Genomic DNA, 18,980 nt, shown 5'->3' on the forward strand with positions numbered 1-18,980 from the left:
AATGAACAATTGTGGTTCAGTAGAAATATAGTGAAAGCCAAAAATATGAACAATATATGTCATCTTTTTTTTTTTTTTGACTGCTCAGCTTTTATTATGAGATAGCTTAGTCATGGAAGAAATGACTGTGGTTGGTACATGTAGGAAAATTATGAAGGCCGTGGTTTAGATTAATTGGCAAGACAATTTTTATAAGGTCCCCCTTTTTCTCCTTCGAGTGGTCCTTGAGCATCCATCAGTGTTTGGTGGTTGCTTCTAGCAAGTCTTTTGCTTCATTAATTTTGGTTGCCAAGTAAGGAGAGCCACCTTTATCGGGGTGATTCAAAATCATGATTCTCCTGTGAGCTGCTCTAATCTTGGCCTTGCTGGCAGATGGGCTTACACCCAAAATGAGACTCGCTTCTCGCCGACTCATTTTCTGGTAAAATCCTCCTTTATAGTAGGATGAAAAGCTAGAAGTTGAAATCTTCTTCACAGTTTCTGTGATTACTTGTCCTAGAGGTTTCCAGATCTGAAATGCATAGCGACCTGCAAAGCCAAGAGCTGCAATACCCAGTCCCACAGCTATCAAACTTCTTGCCAGCCGGCGGTCGAGGTCGGCGTCCGACGGCTGGGCGGGGGGCTGCAAGGACCCGGCGTAGCGCAGGCCCTCGCCGGCTGGCGCGACGCCGACCCGGGCAGCCATGACGGCGCGGCTCGGGGCCCTCGGAGCGCCGCGCTGCCTACCTATATGTCATCTTAAATTTATGAATAGCTGCATTAGGAAAAGTAAAAAGAAATGGGTGTAATTAATTTAACAATGTTTTTATTTCATCTAGTATATATAAAACATTATAATTTCAATTTCAGTGTGAAAAATATTAAGACATTTTCCATTCAATTTTTTTTCATTCCAAATCTTTGAAATCCAGTGTGGTTTACACGTGTACCACATATCAACTTGTACTAGTGCTCAATAGCCACGTATGGCCAGAAGCTATGGTATTGGACAGTGAAGTTTTAGGCTAAGATATTGAGACCCAAGTAAGCACATCAGGTTAGACAACTTTTCCTTTTTCCTTGGAGGTGAAATTTTGAAAGTTCTTTTCCCAGTTAGAGACTTTAACATATGATAACCCACTTTAAATTATCTTTTCTACATTTTTCTAATGTATATTTTTTTCTCATCTCATTCTAAAATGTGGAATTCTCATTTTGCACAGAAATGAAGGTTGTTGTTTTTTTTTAAAAAATATCTAGCCTAATTACTGTTCTACAAGTGTTGGGAACCCCTTTGCCCACATTAATATGCCAATATCAGAAAGGGTACCCAGAACTGTTACTGGCACCTTCATTACTGTCTCCTCCTCTCTTGCTGGCCTTGTCCTCTAGTTAAGAACTGGTTCCAAAACCAATATTTCATACTACTTAACAGCTTTGAGCTCAAATTTTCAAACAATTATCTGTCAGAATGCCTTAGCATTTCAACACTAGCATTAGGAAATAATATATTATTAGAGGAATAATTTGACAGCTAATTCTTAGGGGAAAATTCCTTCTGTTCCCAGATTGTTTAATGAAGCTAGAAGCTTCTTAAGGCATTTGCTGTGCTGTGCTTAGTTGCTCAGTCATGTCCAACTCTTTGCGACCCCATGGACTATTAGCCCCCCAGGCTCCTTTGTCCGTGGGGATCCTCCAGGCAAGCATACTGGAGTGGGTTGCCATACTCTCCTTCACGAGGGTCTTCCCAACCCAGGTCTCCCACATTGCAGGCAGATTCTTTACCATCTGAGCCACCAGGGAAGCCCTCTTAAAGCATTTAGGCAGTTAATTACAAAATAAAGAAAATGGATCAGACCTAGGAAATATACAATTTCACTTTGGAACATTGACCACCCTGGAATTTTTATTTGATTGATTTTTCAACAAAATTTTTCACATTTCAATCACAAGAAAAGTTTTCTAAAGACAAGGATGGGATTTTATGAGGAAGGATTTATTGTAAAGAGGTGGCATAACTTCTGTACCAAAGATGCAATACATTTCATGGCTTCTTTTGTAAGTACCAGCTGGTGCCAAGTAGAGAGAGCAATACTACTTCCTGGGGAGACAGTAATAATGTCACAGTTACCTCTCCTAAAAAGTCAGTGGATTCTGACAATAACATCTAATTCCTCTTCACTAAGGGATTAGTAAAGCCATTAAATCTTGAGACTGAAAGAATACATCTGGTCCAAGATGGATCTTTTCTGACTCCTCTTCCATTTATGACTTCTGATCTTTGAACTTCTAATCAAGTACAGTTTACATATGTTGGTTTTGAGAATAAGTGGTTTGTAATAAAACAACTTTTTCACTATTTCTTTCTATTCTGGCTATTGTATCTCTTAGAAGCCACAGGGCATGATTTGACATCTGTCCAAAAACAAGTTTCAAGGTGTTGAACTAATTTTCACCTTTAGTCTTAGATGGTGTGGTCTTTCCAATTCTGAAAATAATTTAATTTTCTACATAGGGATAGGAAAACCCAAGCTTTCAGGCTTCTGTTTGGCTTCAGAGAATTGATTTTCTGATATAATTTATTGTCTTCCAATTTTTCTTATTGTAAAATCAAAAGTAAAACAATATTTTAAAACTTTTTAAGGAAAAGAATTTCTATATCATGATTATTAATTTATATTTGTCCATTGTGTTTTTAAGTGCAATTTCTCATTTTTCTTTTTTCATTTATGATTTGCTTCTAAACTTTATCCTAAGTTATATGTATAGTCTTAATAAGCCTCGTTTCATGATTTCTTGATAAGTGGCCATTGCATTGATTCATCATAAGTTACATAACAATTCCTGCATTTTTGTACAGTAACATTGGTCTCAGTGTTTCACATTATTTGTGGGTAATGTTGAAATAAACATATTTGTAAACATATATTTTTTTATTTTTTGAATTATTTTCTTAAGACAGATTCCCAGGAAGGGAACCAGTAAGTCAAAGGCTCTGAACTTTCATATAGTTCTTGTGAATATTTGGCATCACCAATATTTTAATTTATTATTTTAAACTTAGCAATCAAACTCCTTCATCATTTTACCTTGGGCTGAGGCTCTAACAGTAGTAATCTGACCATTGGCAAGGTCTTGTTTCAAGATGACAATAGTCTCATGAAAATTTCTTTAAGTGTGATGTTCAAGCACAGGGCGGTGGCTTGAGCTTTGGCAGTATCAGTCTACAGATAAACTGCTTTCACTTAAGAAAAATTATGTGTAGGTATATAACAGTCTGATGTTCAAGCACAGGGCGGTGGCTTGAGCTTTGGCAGTATCAGTCTACAGATAAACTGCTTTCACTTAAGAAAAATTATGTGTAGGTATATAACAGTCATCTCACAATTTCAGAATGCAGATGAGGCATAAGTTTGCATTTAATGTGTGATATATTATACTGGAGTTTGGATCTGTGATTGTGGTATGTGGAGAGTGCAAGAGAAGGGTGCAGAGGTTCCAGGGCAACATGCAGAAAGAGTTGTAGCTACAGAAAAAGAATAGCGTTGAATTATATCATGTTAAATTTAGGCAGAGTTCTCGAAAGGGAAGAAGATGGTATGAAATATATATAGCTTTGTAACAAATCAAAATTTGGAACAAAATGGAGGGGCCGGAGAGCGCTGAGAATACTAAATATTAAAGAAATAAAAGTGAACTAATAACAGAAAACAAGATGTCTCTTTTGGGCCTGTTTAGACAAATTTTTAAAAATTTATTATTTATTTTTAGCTGTGCTGAGTCTATGCTGCTGTGCGGGCTTTTCTCTAGTTGAGGTGAGAGGGGGCAACTCTCAAGTTGTGTTGTGGGGGCTTCTCTTTGCTGTGGCTTCTCTTGTTGCAGAACACAGTCTTTAGGACCCGTGGGCTTCAGTAGTTGTGACACGTGGGCTCAGTAGTTGCAGTTCCCAGGCCCTACAGCACAGGCGCAATAGATGTGGTGCATGGGCTTGGTTGCTCTGCAGCATGTGGGATCTTCCCAGATCAGGGATTGAACCCACATTTCCTGCATTGGTAGGTGGATTCTTTACCAATGAGCCACCAGGGACACCCCAATTTTTGTTTATTAATTTACGTTATGGAAGTTTTTGGAACTCTGAACCAAATCCCACACCTCAAACCTTTGTAAAGTTTTCCCCCACCAAACTGTTTTTTCCTTGAAGTAGTCTATTTGTGCAGAATAGAATCAAGACAGAATCAGGTTAATCCATTTTTACCTTCTCACTGGTGGTTGTTAGTAGCCTTCAATCACAGTCACACAGATTATTAAAATTAAAAGTCATTTTCAAAGGTTGTATATTGATGGAGGGTAGTAGGACTAAGCAAGTGCAAGATGACAGACTGGTGGAAGGTTTTAAAATGAGTCACTGCCCATCATTAACCTCATATGTGGTTAGTGTAAACTGGCATATACAGAATCTACAGCGTTGTCATTCTGCTTTGACATTCCTTACTCAGAGAGTTTATGTAGATACCAGGTGTGGAATTGCAGTTCTGTAATTTGGATGTTTTAAATTTCATTAATAAGACATATAACCTTATTATGTGGATGTGTCAGCCGTTCAGTTGTGTCTGACTCTTTGTGACCCCCTGGACTGTAACCTTCCAGGCTCCTCTGTCTATGGAATTCTCCAGACAAGAATACTGAAGTAGGTTGCCATCACCTTCACTAGGGGATTTTCCCGACCCAGGGATAGAACCCAGGTCTCCCACATTGCAGGCAGATGATTTACCACCTGAACCACCAGGGAAGCCCATTATGTGGATACTGGTATGAAATTATAATTTTATAATAAAGACTTTGCTGTTACATGTAAAATATGCCAATGAATCCTGGATCCGTGTATTAGTTTTCTTTACTCTTTGCTACATCTCACTCTTGCTTGTTTACCTGGTTGTCTATCACCTGTTCCAGGGGCATTAATCTTTGGGGCAGAAGATGAAGTGTGTATGATGGGAGGGGCTTCAAGTAGTACACATATATTAATTTATTGAAAACCAATCAAACTTCATAACCATACAGATCAGTGTAATAGTGCTTCCTCATTTTCCACCCTAGGTCCTTTTAATCTCTCTTCTATAGAAATTATTCTGCACCTTGAGTTTTTAAATATATCATCTAGTTTTCTTTTCAGTAATTGTCAATTTGTATTAGATTTAATGCAGATTTTTTTTGAAATAATTTAGACTTTTCAAAAGGGTTGCAAAGATAATACCAAGGATTCCACAAATGTTGGTGTTTTACCACACTTGCTTTATCTTTCAACCTCTTGCTCTTCCTCTTTTTATATGTAGTTTGGATCCTTGGATTCTTGTTTATTCTTTCTATTTTAAGGGTCATAATCTGTTACTGTCTATATAAGTTATTTGGCTAAAGTTTTTCTAAATTTGGCTTTGGCTAGTGGGAGCCTGTTCAAGCTGAATCTTATGTTCTTTTCATGTCACCATCATGTTAAAACACTTTTGTACTTGCTGGAACCACAAGATGTTCTGGGATCATATTACTTTCCTTTTTTCCCTGTTGTAGCACTGCAATCATTTCTCCAAGAGACCCTGGTTCCCTTTAGAAGATAATGCTGCACTTCATACTAAAAGATGACTCTTTTAAAAATGCTATACCTAATTTTTGAAATGGCTATAAAGTGATCAATTACTGTATATTGGTATATAACAATTTTGTGTAATATTCAGTTACTATACACTACTATATAATGTATAATGTGATTTATATATCAATGCTCCTTTATTGATTAAACTTCATTTTTTTCACTTTTTCAACAATGCTGATTGTTTTATTTTAGGGCACATGTACAAATACTTCTTTCGTATTCTTAGAAAAATTATTGCTGGATTAAGTGGTAGTAATTTTAAATTTAAATAGTGCTAAAGTGCTGTGTGAAATGCTTACATTTCTATGCACCTAACCAATGGTCTGAATTTTCTCAGTGCCCTGATTCTTACCATGATTTGATGTAATCAGTCTTTAAAAATTTTGCCAAGTAGCAAATTCTCAGAACCTAGGCAAAACTCATGAAACAGATTTTTCTTCACAGCTCACACAGAAAAACTAACTATGCTGACATCTTTGTCTCACATTTCTAGCTTCTAGAACTGTGAGATAATGAATTTTTGTTACTTAAAAAAATTTAGCAGGTAGATTAAATATTTCTTTGCACTCCAGTTTCCTCCTAATTATTAAAAAAATTGAGTATATTTTCATGTTTTTTGACACTTAATTCCATAATTTGCTTGTGTGTTTTGCTTATATTTCTTTTATATAGTTTTTCTTGTTGATTTTTAGGAATATTTAATGTAGTATAGCTATTAATGCTTTGGGTGTTAAATATGAAGAAAACATTTTCCTCTAGTCTGACATTCTTCCCAGGTGGTGCAGTGGTAAAGAATCTGCCTACCAGTGCAAGAGAAGCAAGAGGCGTGGGTTCAGTCCCTAAGTCAGGAAGATCCCCTGGAGGAGGAAATGGCAACCCACTCCAGTATTCTTTCCTGGAGAATCACATGGACAGAGAACCTGGTGGGCTACAGTCCTTGAGGTCACAAGGAGTCAGACACTACTGAATTGACTGAACACACACAGAATGACACTTGGCCTTTTTTAAATTGAAATGTTTATTGAGATAATTGTAGACTCACATGCAATAATAAGACACAATACGGAGAGGCTGTGTACCCTTTCCCAGTGGTGGCATTTTGCAAAACTATAGTGTAATATCATAACTAGGTTATCGACATTAATACAATGAACAAACTTTGATGCAAATTCACCAGTGCATCAGCACAAAGACGCTTCCTTTTGCTTTTTATAAACACACATCTCCATTCCTTTTCCCCACTTGACTTTTTAAAAAAACGTATTTATTTATTTATTTATGACTGTGCTGGGTCTTCATTGCTGCATGCGGGCTTTCTCCAGCTGCATCTAGTGGGGGCTACTCTCTAGTTGCAGTGCACAGTCTTCTCATGTGGTGGCTTTGCTTGTTGCAGAGCACGGCCTCTAGGCCATGCGGTCTTCAGTAGTTGCAGAACCTGGGCTCAGTAGTTGTGGCTCCTAGGCTCTAAAGCATAGGCTCAGTAACTGTGGTGTGAGGGTTTAATTGCTCCATGGCATCTGGGATCTTCCTGGACCAGGTATCGAACCTGTGTCTCCTGTATTTGCAGCCAGATTCTTTACTTCTGAGCCACCAGGGAAGCTCCACCCTTGACTTTTAACATTGTTAGTATTGTCCTTTGTCTTACAGAAATATTTGATTTTTTGAGGTCACATCTGTTAATACTAATACTTTCCTTTCTCTGCTTCTTTTGCATTCTGAACTCAGAAAGTCCGTCCTTAGCCAAATATGTTTTCTTATAATTTCTTTTAATATTTGTAATTTATTTTCATATAGCCTTTTAATCCATCTGGGGTTTATTTTTGAAGTATATATGCATGGGGAAGGATAGATTAATTTCGTGCTTTCCTAAAGGATATAGAATTTAACAAATAATCCAGCCTTTTTTACTTATTTGAAGTGTATTGTTAATATAAACTAGATTGCCACCATTCATGGATCTATTTCTAGACAGTCTGTCCCTTTTCACTGATATAATTTTTTATTCCTGCTCCATTAGAATTTCTTAATTGCTACAGCCCTTATAATGCATTTTGTTATTTGGTAAGGCTACCCCTAAACTTTTTATAAATTGCCTATACTTGTAGATGTTCTTTTTTATATGAATATTTAAAATAAGCTTTTCAAGTTTTATTATAAAAAATTCTTGGGTTTTTTAAACTGGTAGTCCATTGAATTTATGGATTAATTGGGGGATAACTAGCATATTTATGTTTTGGTCCTTATTCCTGTCTACTTTTATATAGTTGAGTGGAGTTTTATAACAGCATAGTATATCATACTAATTAAGAACAGAGCTTTGGTAGTTAGACTGAGTTCAATTTATAGTTCTACCTGCTGTGTTTTTATGGGGAAGGTAGTTAACCTCACAGAGCCTTAATTTACTCATTTGTAAATGGTAATGATAGTAATGGTAATGATAGTAATGGTATTATATCACAGGGTTGCTGTGAAGATTAAATGACATATGATGTAAAAAGTGCTTAAATTCTTCTTTGTCACGTTGTACATACCCAGTAATTGTTAGCTATTATTATTTCTTCACTTAGGTCTTGTATGTTTCTTGTTAGGTTTATTCTTGGGCATTTTCTGACTCTTCTTAGCATTCAGATAAGACTTATTTTTTTCTTCATTGCTTTTTCAAATTATTTATTTGTTAGTTTACTGATGGCAAAGCATTGACTTTTTGCCTGTTGATATTATATCTCACCATTTACTGAACTATTTTATTCTAATAGTTTTCAGTTAAATTTTATGTGTAGTTTTTATTTTCAAACAGTGATGGTTTTATGTCTTCATTTCTGTTGTTCATTTGCTAAGTCATATCTGACTCTTTGCGACCCCATGAACTGCAGAATGCCAGGCTTCCCTGTCCTTCACTATCTCCCTGAGTTTGTTCAAACTCATGTCCATTGAGTCAGTGATGCCTTCCAACCATCTACTTATTATTTCTTTATTCTTTGTTTTCACTAATTAGCTAGTTAAATAGAAGTGGTAATAGCAGACATGCTTTTTTGCCTTGTTTTTGTCTTAATAGAGTTTTTTTTACATTTGACTGTTAGGTATGATGATTATTCTAGTTATTATTCCTTCAAATCAATGCCTTTTCAGTTTCAGGAAGGCAGTTATTTCTAGTTTATTGAGTTCCTTTTATCTATTTTTTACATCAGAAAATGGGTATTAAATTGTAGTCAGTGCTTTCTGATATGTGTTGAAGTGATTTAGATTTGTTTTTCTCCTTTAATCTGGTAAAGCAATGTATTATTATATTAGCGTTTATAATGTTGAACCATCCTTGCTTTGTTCAAATAAACCCAACTAGTTTATGATGTATTAGTCACTGTGTTAATTTTGCTAGTATTTTATTTAATGTTTCTTTGTCTCTATGTTTACGTATGAGACTGGCTATAGTTGTGCTTTTATTATCTTTATCTTAGTATTGGTGTATAGTCTATAGTAGAATGAGCTGGAAAGTTTTTCACCTCTTTTGTTAGTTTAAAAGAGTTTATATAAAATGAATCTTTTGTTTACCTATAGGTTGGATAGAAGTTCCCTGAAAATTTTGTGGGCCTATTACTACTTTTTTTACTCTTCAATTGGGTTATAACTGTTAATCAATTCAAAATTTAAAATTCTTAAGGCAAATTTATCATTTATAATTTCTTATTAAAAATACTCATTTTGTTTAGATTTTCAAATTTGTTGATATGGAGTTTTATGTAAAATATTCTTTTTTTTTTAATTGAAATACAGTTGCTTTACAGTGCTGTACTAGTTTCTGCTGTACAACAACGTGAATCAGTTATGGAGTGAAAGTTGCTCAGTCGAGTCTGACTCTTTGCAACCCCAGGGACTATACCAGTCCGTGGAATTCTCCAGACCAGAATACTGGAGTAGGTAGCCTTCTCTTCTCCAGGGGTTCTTCTCAACCCAGGGATCGAACTCAGGTCTCCTGCATTGCAGGTGGATTCTTTACCAGCTGAGCCACAAGGGAAGCAGCTATATGTATATGTGTGTCCTCTTCCTCTTGAGCCTCCCTCCCAACCCCCCCACCAATCCCACCCCTCTAAGTCATCACAGAGCACCAAGTTGAGCTTCCTGTGCTATACAGCAGCTTCCCACATATGGTAGTGTATGTATGTCAGTGTCACTATCTCAGTTCGTCCCATCCTCTCCTTCCCGCCCTGTGTCCACAAGTCTGTCTCATCATCTGTGTCTCTATTCTTGCCTCACAAATAGGTTCATCAATACCATTTTTCTAGATTCCATATATATGCATAACTATATGATATTTGTTTTTCTCTTTCTGGCTTACTTTACTCTGTATGACAGACTCTAGGTTCTGCCACCTCACTAGAACTGGTTCACATTTGTTCCTTTTCATGGCTGAGTAATACTGCATTGTATATAAGTGTAACACATCTTCTTAATCCATTCATTTGTTGCTGGACATTTAGGTTGCTTCCATGTCCTGGCTATTGTAAATAGTGCTGCAATGAACATTGGGGTGTATGTGTCTTTGTGAATTACGTTTTCAAATTGTGAAGGCTTAATCGCTCCTGCAGCATTTTTCCTGATTCCCTTTTGGTGGGGGCTGGGATCATATGACCATTTCATCTGGTCTGTTGTGCACGTGATTTCCTTGTACCCATGTTGCTTTCAGTTACTTATTATCTTCTTAACATACTCAACCCTTATGAGAAAATGGAAGACAGCATGGACTCTTGTCACAGATTCATGACAAAAAAAGGCATGTCATGGAATTGACTGACATCAAAAGTGCCTTTCGTACCCCTGGAATCCATCACAGTTCCAGATCTCAGGCAACTAGAGGAACCCATCCAACAAAGCAGTTCTTAAAGCAGTGGTATAATACAGAGTCACAGAGTTGAAATTTTGTACTAAGTAATGTTTTGAAATTAGGTGCCATATTGTCAGTGTATTTCTAAATTGACAGTCATTGTGCAGCATTCTGTAATGTCTCCAGTTTATGTCTTAACTGAGCTGCCTGGGAACACATCAAAAGTTACAGCTTCAAATTGTTATAATTTGCTTCTTACTGTACTATGGTTATGGTAGAAGCACTTTCATTACTTTGCGAAGCTTATAACTTTCCTTTTAAATTACCTCTTTGAGTTGACATTTCTCTTAGGTATAATCTACCCTAAGGTTAAATTTGGTTATCCCCTTTATAGTTCAGAACTTAAACTAGTTAAAAACCCTTATGCACTTCTATATATTCAAGATAATTTAGGCCTTGTTAATTTTAACTTCAAAAAATCTTCAGAGATTTTTTTAGGGACTTTGGCAGTAAATTTAGAAAACTGTCTTGGTTATAACATACAGTGTTTTCATGAGTAGAAATATGGCACCTCTGAGATATTCCAGAAGGGATCTAATTTAGTCCAGTACCTGGATTTTAGAGTCATTTTCTGATCTGTGGAAGGATACTCACTCCAATATTCTTGCTTGGAGAACCCCGTGGACAGTATGAAGAGGCAAAAAGATATGATGCTGAAACATGAGCCCCCCAGGATGGGAGGTGTCCAGTATACTACTGGGGAAGAGTGGAGGGTGATTACTAATCCTCCAGTAAGAATGAAGCAGCTGGGCCAAAGCAGAAACGACGCTCAGTTGTGGATGTGTATGGTGGTGAAAGTAAAATCTGATGCTGTAAGGAACAATATTGCATAGGAACCTGGAATGTTGGTTCCATGAATCAAGGTTAATTGGAAGTGGTCAAGCAGGAGATGGCAAGATTGAACATTGGCATATTAGGAATCAGTGAATTAAAATGGATGGGAACAGGTGAATTTAATTCAGATGACCATTTTATCTACTACTGTGGGCAAGAATCCCTTAGAAGAGACAGATAAGCCCTCATAATCCACAAAAGAGTCTGAAATGCAGTACTTGTGTGCAGCCTCAAAAATGATAGAATGATCTCAGTTCATTTCCAAAGCAAACCATTTAACATCATAGTAATCCAAGTCCGTGCCCCAACCACTGATGCCAAAGAAGCTGAACAGTGGTATGAAGACCTACAAGACCTTCTAGAACTAAGACCAGAAAAAGTTGTCCTTTTCATCAAAGAGGATTGGAATACAAAAGTAGGAAGTCAAGAGATACATGGAGTAACAGGCAAGTTTAGGCCCTGGAGTACAAAATGAAGCAAGGCAAAGGCTAACTGAGTTTTGGCAAGAGAGCATGCTGGTCATAGCAAACACCCTTTTCCAACAACCCAAAGAATTGATACTTTTGAATTGTGGTGTTGGAGAAGACTCTTGAGAGTCTCTTGGGCTGCAAGGAGATCAAGTCAAACCAGTTAATCCTAAAGGAAATTAACCCTGGATATACATTGGAAGGACTGATGCTGAAGCTGAAGCTCCAATACTTTGGCCACCAGGTGCAAAGAGGTGACTCATTGGAAAAGATCCTGATGCTGGAAAAGATTGAAGGCAGGAGGAGAAGGGGACAGCTGAGGATGAAATGGTTAGATAACATCACCAACTCAATGGACATGAATTTGAGCAAACTCCGGGAGATAGTGGAGGAAAGAGGAACCTGGTGTGCTGTAATCCATGAGATTGAAAAATGTCAGATCCAATTTAGCAACTGAAAAACAACAGAGACTCCTCTGTGGACCCAGGTCTCCTGCATTGCAGGCAAATTCTTTACTGCTGAGTCACTGGGAAGCCCAGGTGCTATGAAAAGGAGGTACAGAAGGAGGGAAGCACTGGAAGAGAGTGATTCACCCAATCTTGGGGAGTGAGGGAAGGCTTTGACAGCAAATGAGATCTCCTGAAGCGTGAGGAGGAGGTAACTGAAAATGGCCAATGAATTGAAATGTGCCAAGGCTTAAGGATTATAAAGCTTGATCCCATATCTGGAGAAGTCAGTAGTCCTGAATGGCTAGACTGAAGCTGGCGGGAGATGAGGCTAGAAAATTAAGTGGGGTCAGGGTCATGAAGGACCTTATGAATCATATAAAAGCATTTGAAAATGACATTGATTGGCCTATTTCATATGCAGATTTCCTATTTAGCCTTCTTTTTCTATCTCTGAAACATCATAATAGCATAAGAATTATTGCCATTCTGTTAGTCACAAGTAAATGGGAAGTTAATATTAAAAGGTTTGTTTACCAGATTGACCCTTGGCTGGCTTTTGGGAACTTAGCTGGTAAACAGTCCCCCATCACTGATACAGAATTTTCTCTAACAGATAAAGACGGCTCACTGTGTGCAGACTGTGCAAATAACCTGATTTATGCTGAAGATCCACATTATTTCTGGGAGTCTGGAATTTTAATACATGCTAGGCAGAGGGTGCTTGTATGACCAGCCCCAGGAAAAAAACAAACACAGAAACAACAAACAAAGACAAAAAAACCTTGAGTTCTCACTCTCTTAACAGGCTTCCTTAGGCAGAAGCATCACACACATGTTGCTACATATTCATAGCTGCGCAAGAGTATTGTCTGTGTGACCCTTCATGAGAGGGAGAGAACATGAGAAAGCCAGGCAAAGATTCTTCCAGACACCATTATCTTTTCTGTAAGAGTCCCTGTATATCCTTATACATCTCCATGATAAATCGTAGCCTTGAGTACAGTTATATGCTGAGTCCCATGAGACTTTCTAGTGCATTCCCCTCCTCACAGAGGAAGGTCTTGAGGATCCCCTACACACATGCTGTGAATGTTCATTGAATATTTATTGAATGACTAGAAAATGACCTATTAAGAGGCAGAAGGATTCGTGTCCTTATTTTATATTTGTGATGTTTTTTTAATCAAAACTTGTCTAACCCAGTTTGATCTCTTACCCCATTTCTCAAACTCTCAAACTTGGCTCTGAATTACTTTTGACTTTTACTTTCAAATGACAGAGAAGTGTTAACTTTGAGGAAAGTTAAAAGAACACTTCTAGCTGTAAGGGCAATTTCAAATCAGGAGATCCAGAAAGGATTTGAATAATGGGAAAAGGACTCAGAATTTTTCTAGTGTCCCAGGGTGACTTTTTTTTTCTCTTTACAGGTGAGGATTTAACTTGCTTGTACAGCTTCTGGTATACTAATAATCAACTTCATTATTGCAATGATATAACTTCATGCACATAGCCTTTCTTGTCATGTTAAAGCTACACTCATGTTTGCCATTTAATGACCGCTGTGATTAACCTTGGGTTTCCCTGGTGGTTCAGATGGTAAAGAATCTGCCTGCAATGCAGGAGACCCATGTTCGATCCCTGGGTCAGGAAGATCCCCTGGAGAAGGAAATGGCAATCCACTCCAGTATTCTTGTCTGGAGAATACCATGGTCAGAGGAGCCTGGCAGGCTACAATCCACGTGGTCGCAAAGAGTCAGACACAACTTAGTGACTAAACAACAACAGCCATAACTAGATACTTTTATATAATTAATATTGGGAAATTCTACTGAAGGCTTACTTTAAAAGAATTTGTTTTTAAACAATTAATGGATTTATAATGAGCTTCAGATCCTGCCTGGAGGAGCTTACAACCAACCAGGAAATCCTTAGACTGCAAGCCTGTGGGCTTTGTCGTCATTTTTATAAATTCCTTGGAGTTCTGTTCTTTCTCACTGAGTAACTGCCAACATTGTGACCCATTGAGCAGCAATACCCCCACCCAGACAGGCTTTATATTTCTTTTCCATCAGCTTGCCTCCCTCTGGACTGAGGTGGGAATGTAAAAATGATAGGTTTACTACTCCCTGCTTTCTGTTTGTGCCATATAGCCTTCATAGTAGTCTTTTCTGGGACCTAGTAGATGAAGAGTGCTACTTCTTCAGCATGGCTAGGCCTTTTTTGATCTTTATTTCTTGTCTGTTTGGAGAGGATTTACAGTTTGTAAATATACTTTAATATTGAAGTTCCCTGGAGTTGTTGGTATACGGCAACACAAAGACTTCTCAACACCATGTGGTTTTACAAGAGCAGTTTTCTTCATGGGCTGTTTACGTTGTTCCGCTTCGATTTCATTGCCTTTCCATCCTTTACTTTTCTCTTTTTATTTTTCACTTCCATTGTTGGATTCCTCCCTTCAACTGGCCATTAATATTTATTTTAATCCTTATGTTAATACTTACTTCAGTTATAGAATGAAGTTTTATGTTTCTTGTCCATAATTTTCAAGACAAATGAAACATTTTATTGTATTTCTCTCTGCACAGTAACTTCATGGAAATGTATTTCATTCAAGTGGGCCTAGATTCTTTTTTGTTATGCTTAAGCAAGGGAATTATTTTGTTTGTTTGATGTGATTTTGTCCTTCTGGGCTGATAGTTTTTATGAAAGGTATCTTTTCTATTGCTGATGTAAGTCTGTGTGTGTCTGTGTCAGTTGCTCAGTCACGTGGGACTGCAACCCCATGAACTGTAGCCCACCAGGCTCCTCTGTCTAAGGAATTCTCCAGGCAGGAGTACTGGAGTTGGTTGCCATTTCCTTCTCCACTGATATAAGTCTACTTAGAATCAATTAGTTGCCAACCAGAGTTCAGTAGTAATCTGTGTGCTTCGTCGCTCAGTCGTGTCCAACTTTTTGCGACCCCATGGACTATAGCCCTGTAGGCTTCTCTGTCCATGGGTATTCTCCAGGCAAGTATACTGGAGTGGGTTGCCACATCCTCCTCCAGGTGCTCATCCCAACCCAGGTCTCCTGCGTTGCAGGCAGTTCTAATCTAAGTGTAGGTTATTCAGGTAAGCCCTTGTATTTAGGGGTTTGTGAGTGTTATAAGATTTGCTGGTATTTGTCATGTCGTTAGGTTTAGGAAAAAACTTTCTGGAGTTGCTAGTAGTAATCATTATGACTTGGTAGTCTTATTTGTTTCTTCTCACATAATGTCATTATTATATTCAATTTTTTTCTTTCCTAGTTTTCCAGAGAGATGGTCATTCAGAGCCTATGCATCTGTTCTATATTTTGATCCTCGGATGAGAATATTCATTCAGGCCAAAAGAGTTAGAACAAAATACCTATGCTATTGCCTCTACAGACCCAGGTAATTCACCTTCGTTCAGTTGTGTTCATGGAGTTTTCATTTGTAAAATAACCCCCCCACACTCCAATTGTTAATTTGATTGGAAGAGTTTTACAATGGCAAATAAAGTTTGAACTGCATTCTGAAAGGTTTGCTGAAGAGTAAATCATATGAAACAAATATTTGGCCATAATAGCAATATGCTGTAGTGAACACTCTCAGTCAGATGGTCCCCCTCAAGTAGGATTTTGTTATTTACTGCACTGAATCCTAGGTGCTTTGATTGTGATAGGTTCTATTAAAAAAAAATAAGTTCTCTTACATTTTCTTTTTATACAATGTATTTGAACTATTAAATCATATACATATATGTATATGTATATTTTATATATAGAAAGAATATATGTATAAATGTGCATCTAATTCATTTATATTTTAGCATAAGCTTTTTTTTTAAGCTTATATTTGCATATTTTATAACTTACCTTGTACAACTATGTGTGCAATCAAGACAGCCTGTTTTTTTAGTGTGTGATATGTGGGTGGTCATTCATTTATTTACTAAACAGTTATCAAAACCTTCTGTGAGTCTGAGATTGTGCTGGAAAGATAAGATTAGCTCTAGCTTTCAGTTTACTATCTACTGGGAGGAACATTTAATGGGTGTACATTGTGTGTGTGTGTATATATGTATGTATATGCCCTTTGATATGCATTATTTTAGTTGACTTTTGCAGTGACACTGTGGGTTATGTTTTATCATTATTTAGAAATAAATAAATGTCAGAACTGGATAAGAACTCAAATTTTCTTACTCTGAATTCTTTATCAATTCAAATTCCATGCTCCTTCCCCAGCAGCACACTAATTCTATATAATAGACCCACATTTGTTATGTTGTCTTATTTTCTTGAAAAAGTAGTTGCTGTCCTGAGGCCTTGCAATCACTCATGTCAATATTGATATTAAAAACTGTGGATCTCTGAATTAAATGAGGTGACCACACACCGATGGATTCCTCAAAAGCTTTACTTTTGATTTCTGGTTATACTGCAGGTCATATTTTGAAAAATGAAGTATACCAAGCCTGAGACTTACTCTATAAATCTATTCGTTCCCTATTTAATATCAAAGTGATACTTCTTTTCATCAGCCTCATTCTTCTGGGAAGTACCAAGAGTCTCCTGGATCAATCAATGTAGCTGATCTTTTCAAATTAAATTATTTCTCTCTTAGGGAGTTTGGATAAAAAATGGTTTAAGCCAATGGAAAATGTGGGTTTGTTTCTATTTTCTGGGGGAATTTTATTAAATTGAATTTTGTCTACCTAAATTACTTAAATCAAGTGATGGCTGTTTCCCATCCTAGTGTAGTTTTAAATGCACATTTCAGTGTACTATTTTTAGATATATCTTACCAGGAATAGATATAATATAACTATTTATTTTATTCCTTAAAAGATACTTAAGGAGGCTTGAACCTTTGCCATGTGTTACACGGGGCTCTGATAAACTGTTAAATCTGATATTTGGTATCTACAGTAAGGACAGATTTACTTTTCCATGGCTTTATCCCTTAGGGTTAACTTTCTCTCCATTTTCCTTTTATTTTTGCATATTATTTTCCTCACAGGTTCTCTAGTGGCAAATTTTTATGTAAGAAATATGTGGAGCTCTATCCTTGTTATCTCACCACTTGTGGGGTCACCCTTACTTTATTTCTTCCCTGAAAGGCACTCTATCTCTAATGGCCGTATCATAACAAATTAAAAGCTGGGAATGACCCTATGTGACCAGAATAGAAACATTTAACATATGTTAAAAATGTTTAAATTCTCTGTCCACTTGACCACCCAAGCTCCAGTATACTTCTAGAAATGAACACTGGATATTATTTGTAAGAATACGTATCTATACATCAGTCATTTCTCTGTGCTTTTATTGCAAACAGAAAAAAGAACACTGGATTTTAGCGGTGTGAATTGACTTACAATTACTGTAGCTTCTTTACCCCGATGTCTCTAACAAGTTAAAAAAGGGACTGAGGGGAATTTTTAATCCCTTAATCATATTCTGTTTGGTATGTTTATCAATAATTTGGATAAAAATCAATTTTGAGTTCATAATTGACCCTTAACTAGGAGGAATATCTTATATCCGGCACAATATGAATATGAGTTGAAGTACAAAAGATAAACGTAATATAAATACGTACAGTCCTGAATTTAGATTTTAAAAATCTATTTGTGTTAATATATTAATACTAGACTAGATACTGATTTACATGAAAAAACTAGATATTTCATTGACCACAAGCCTGATACGAGCTGATAGGATGATGGGGTTGCTGAAAATGTTTATAGAACTTAGTGAACAGAACAAGATGTTAATAAACCGTGTCCTGCTTACACCATGTCTGGAGGATGATCTTCAGATGAGGATGCTTTAGAAGGGAAGGGGACTTCCTGGCTCATAGTAAGGTAACTATCTGGTAGGGGCTAATTAATGGAATTGAACATCATGTTGTAAATGAGAGAAGAGTAAGTGAAAACTTGAAAGGCTGCCATGTGATGATTGAAATTCTTGAGGGCAGAACTTGAATGGCTGGATAGAAGTAAGAGACTAGCTCAGCATGAGAGTGTTGTGCTGTTTTTTTTTGCAGAGACACACAGATTACCTTTTTCCATTGATGTTTAAGATAAGGATACTCAGAGAAGTCACAGAGCAGGGCACTGTACAGCATGCTCACTGTCACTTTTGTCTCAGTGTTTTCTCCATGGCTGGGGTGTTCTGGAGAACTGAAGCAACAGCCCAGTGTTGCACAGGTTATGCCTGAGCTCTGATGAGCTGACTTTGCCATGTATATTTAGTATTTGCTTCACAAAGGGTAAATTTTCCACCATCAAATTCAAAGCTTCCTTATTGGACAGAGTCTAGGGACAAGACAAGAGTTTGGGAAGGTTTGATCCCTCACATAGCTTCCTTTGATTGAACCAGTCCCTGGTCCAGTTAGCAGGCTTTGATGTCCAGAATACTAAATCCAGTATGTCCAGGATGGGAAGTTTAGTTTCTCCAGACATATGACAAAAGGTATAATATAGCAACTCAGAGTTGTGAGTGTGGCATGAAATTAATGAAGTAGTGAAAGGCACTCTCATTCAAGATGAAAACAAATTTGTCCCTAAAAGAGCCTAGATTGTAGAAAGAATTATTGTTTAGGTAAGAATTTCAGCTAGGTGATTTCTTTACGTTTTTCAGTGTAAAGATTTTAGAAGTCTTAGGGTCTTAAATATTGTTTATCTGTATAATATAGACAGGCTAATACATGGCTGTAT

The 18,980-nt window shown here is 37.0% G+C and overlaps 1 protein-coding gene and 1 pseudogene across 2 annotated transcripts in view; one reads left to right on the top strand and one right to left on the bottom strand.

Annotated features, from left to right (window-relative positions):
- MORC1 (MORC family CW-type zinc finger 1) overlaps positions 1–18,980 on the top strand; it is a 157,206-nt gene that overhangs the window by 26,534 nt on the left and 111,692 nt on the right. Inside the window, exon 9 of the mRNA XM_081573662.1 lies at positions 15,542–15,667. Coding sequence (XP_081429788.1) covers positions 15,542–15,667 — 126 coding nt within the window. The remainder of the gene's footprint in view (positions 1–15,541; positions 15,668–18,980) is intronic.
- On the bottom strand, positions 65–721 carry LOC145539012 (dnaJ homolog subfamily C member 15 pseudogene; annotated as a pseudogene). Its single transcript, XR_014077503.1, has one exon. The product of XR_014077503.1 is annotated as a dnaJ homolog subfamily C member 15 pseudogene (transcript).

Source organism: Giraffa tippelskirchi, chromosome 2, assembly GCF_054371585.1.
Source record: "Giraffa tippelskirchi isolate mGirTip1 chromosome 2, T2T-mGirTip1v1.2.pri, whole genome shotgun sequence".
NCBI classification, from domain to species: Eukaryota; Metazoa; Chordata; class Mammalia; order Artiodactyla; family Giraffidae; genus Giraffa; species Giraffa tippelskirchi.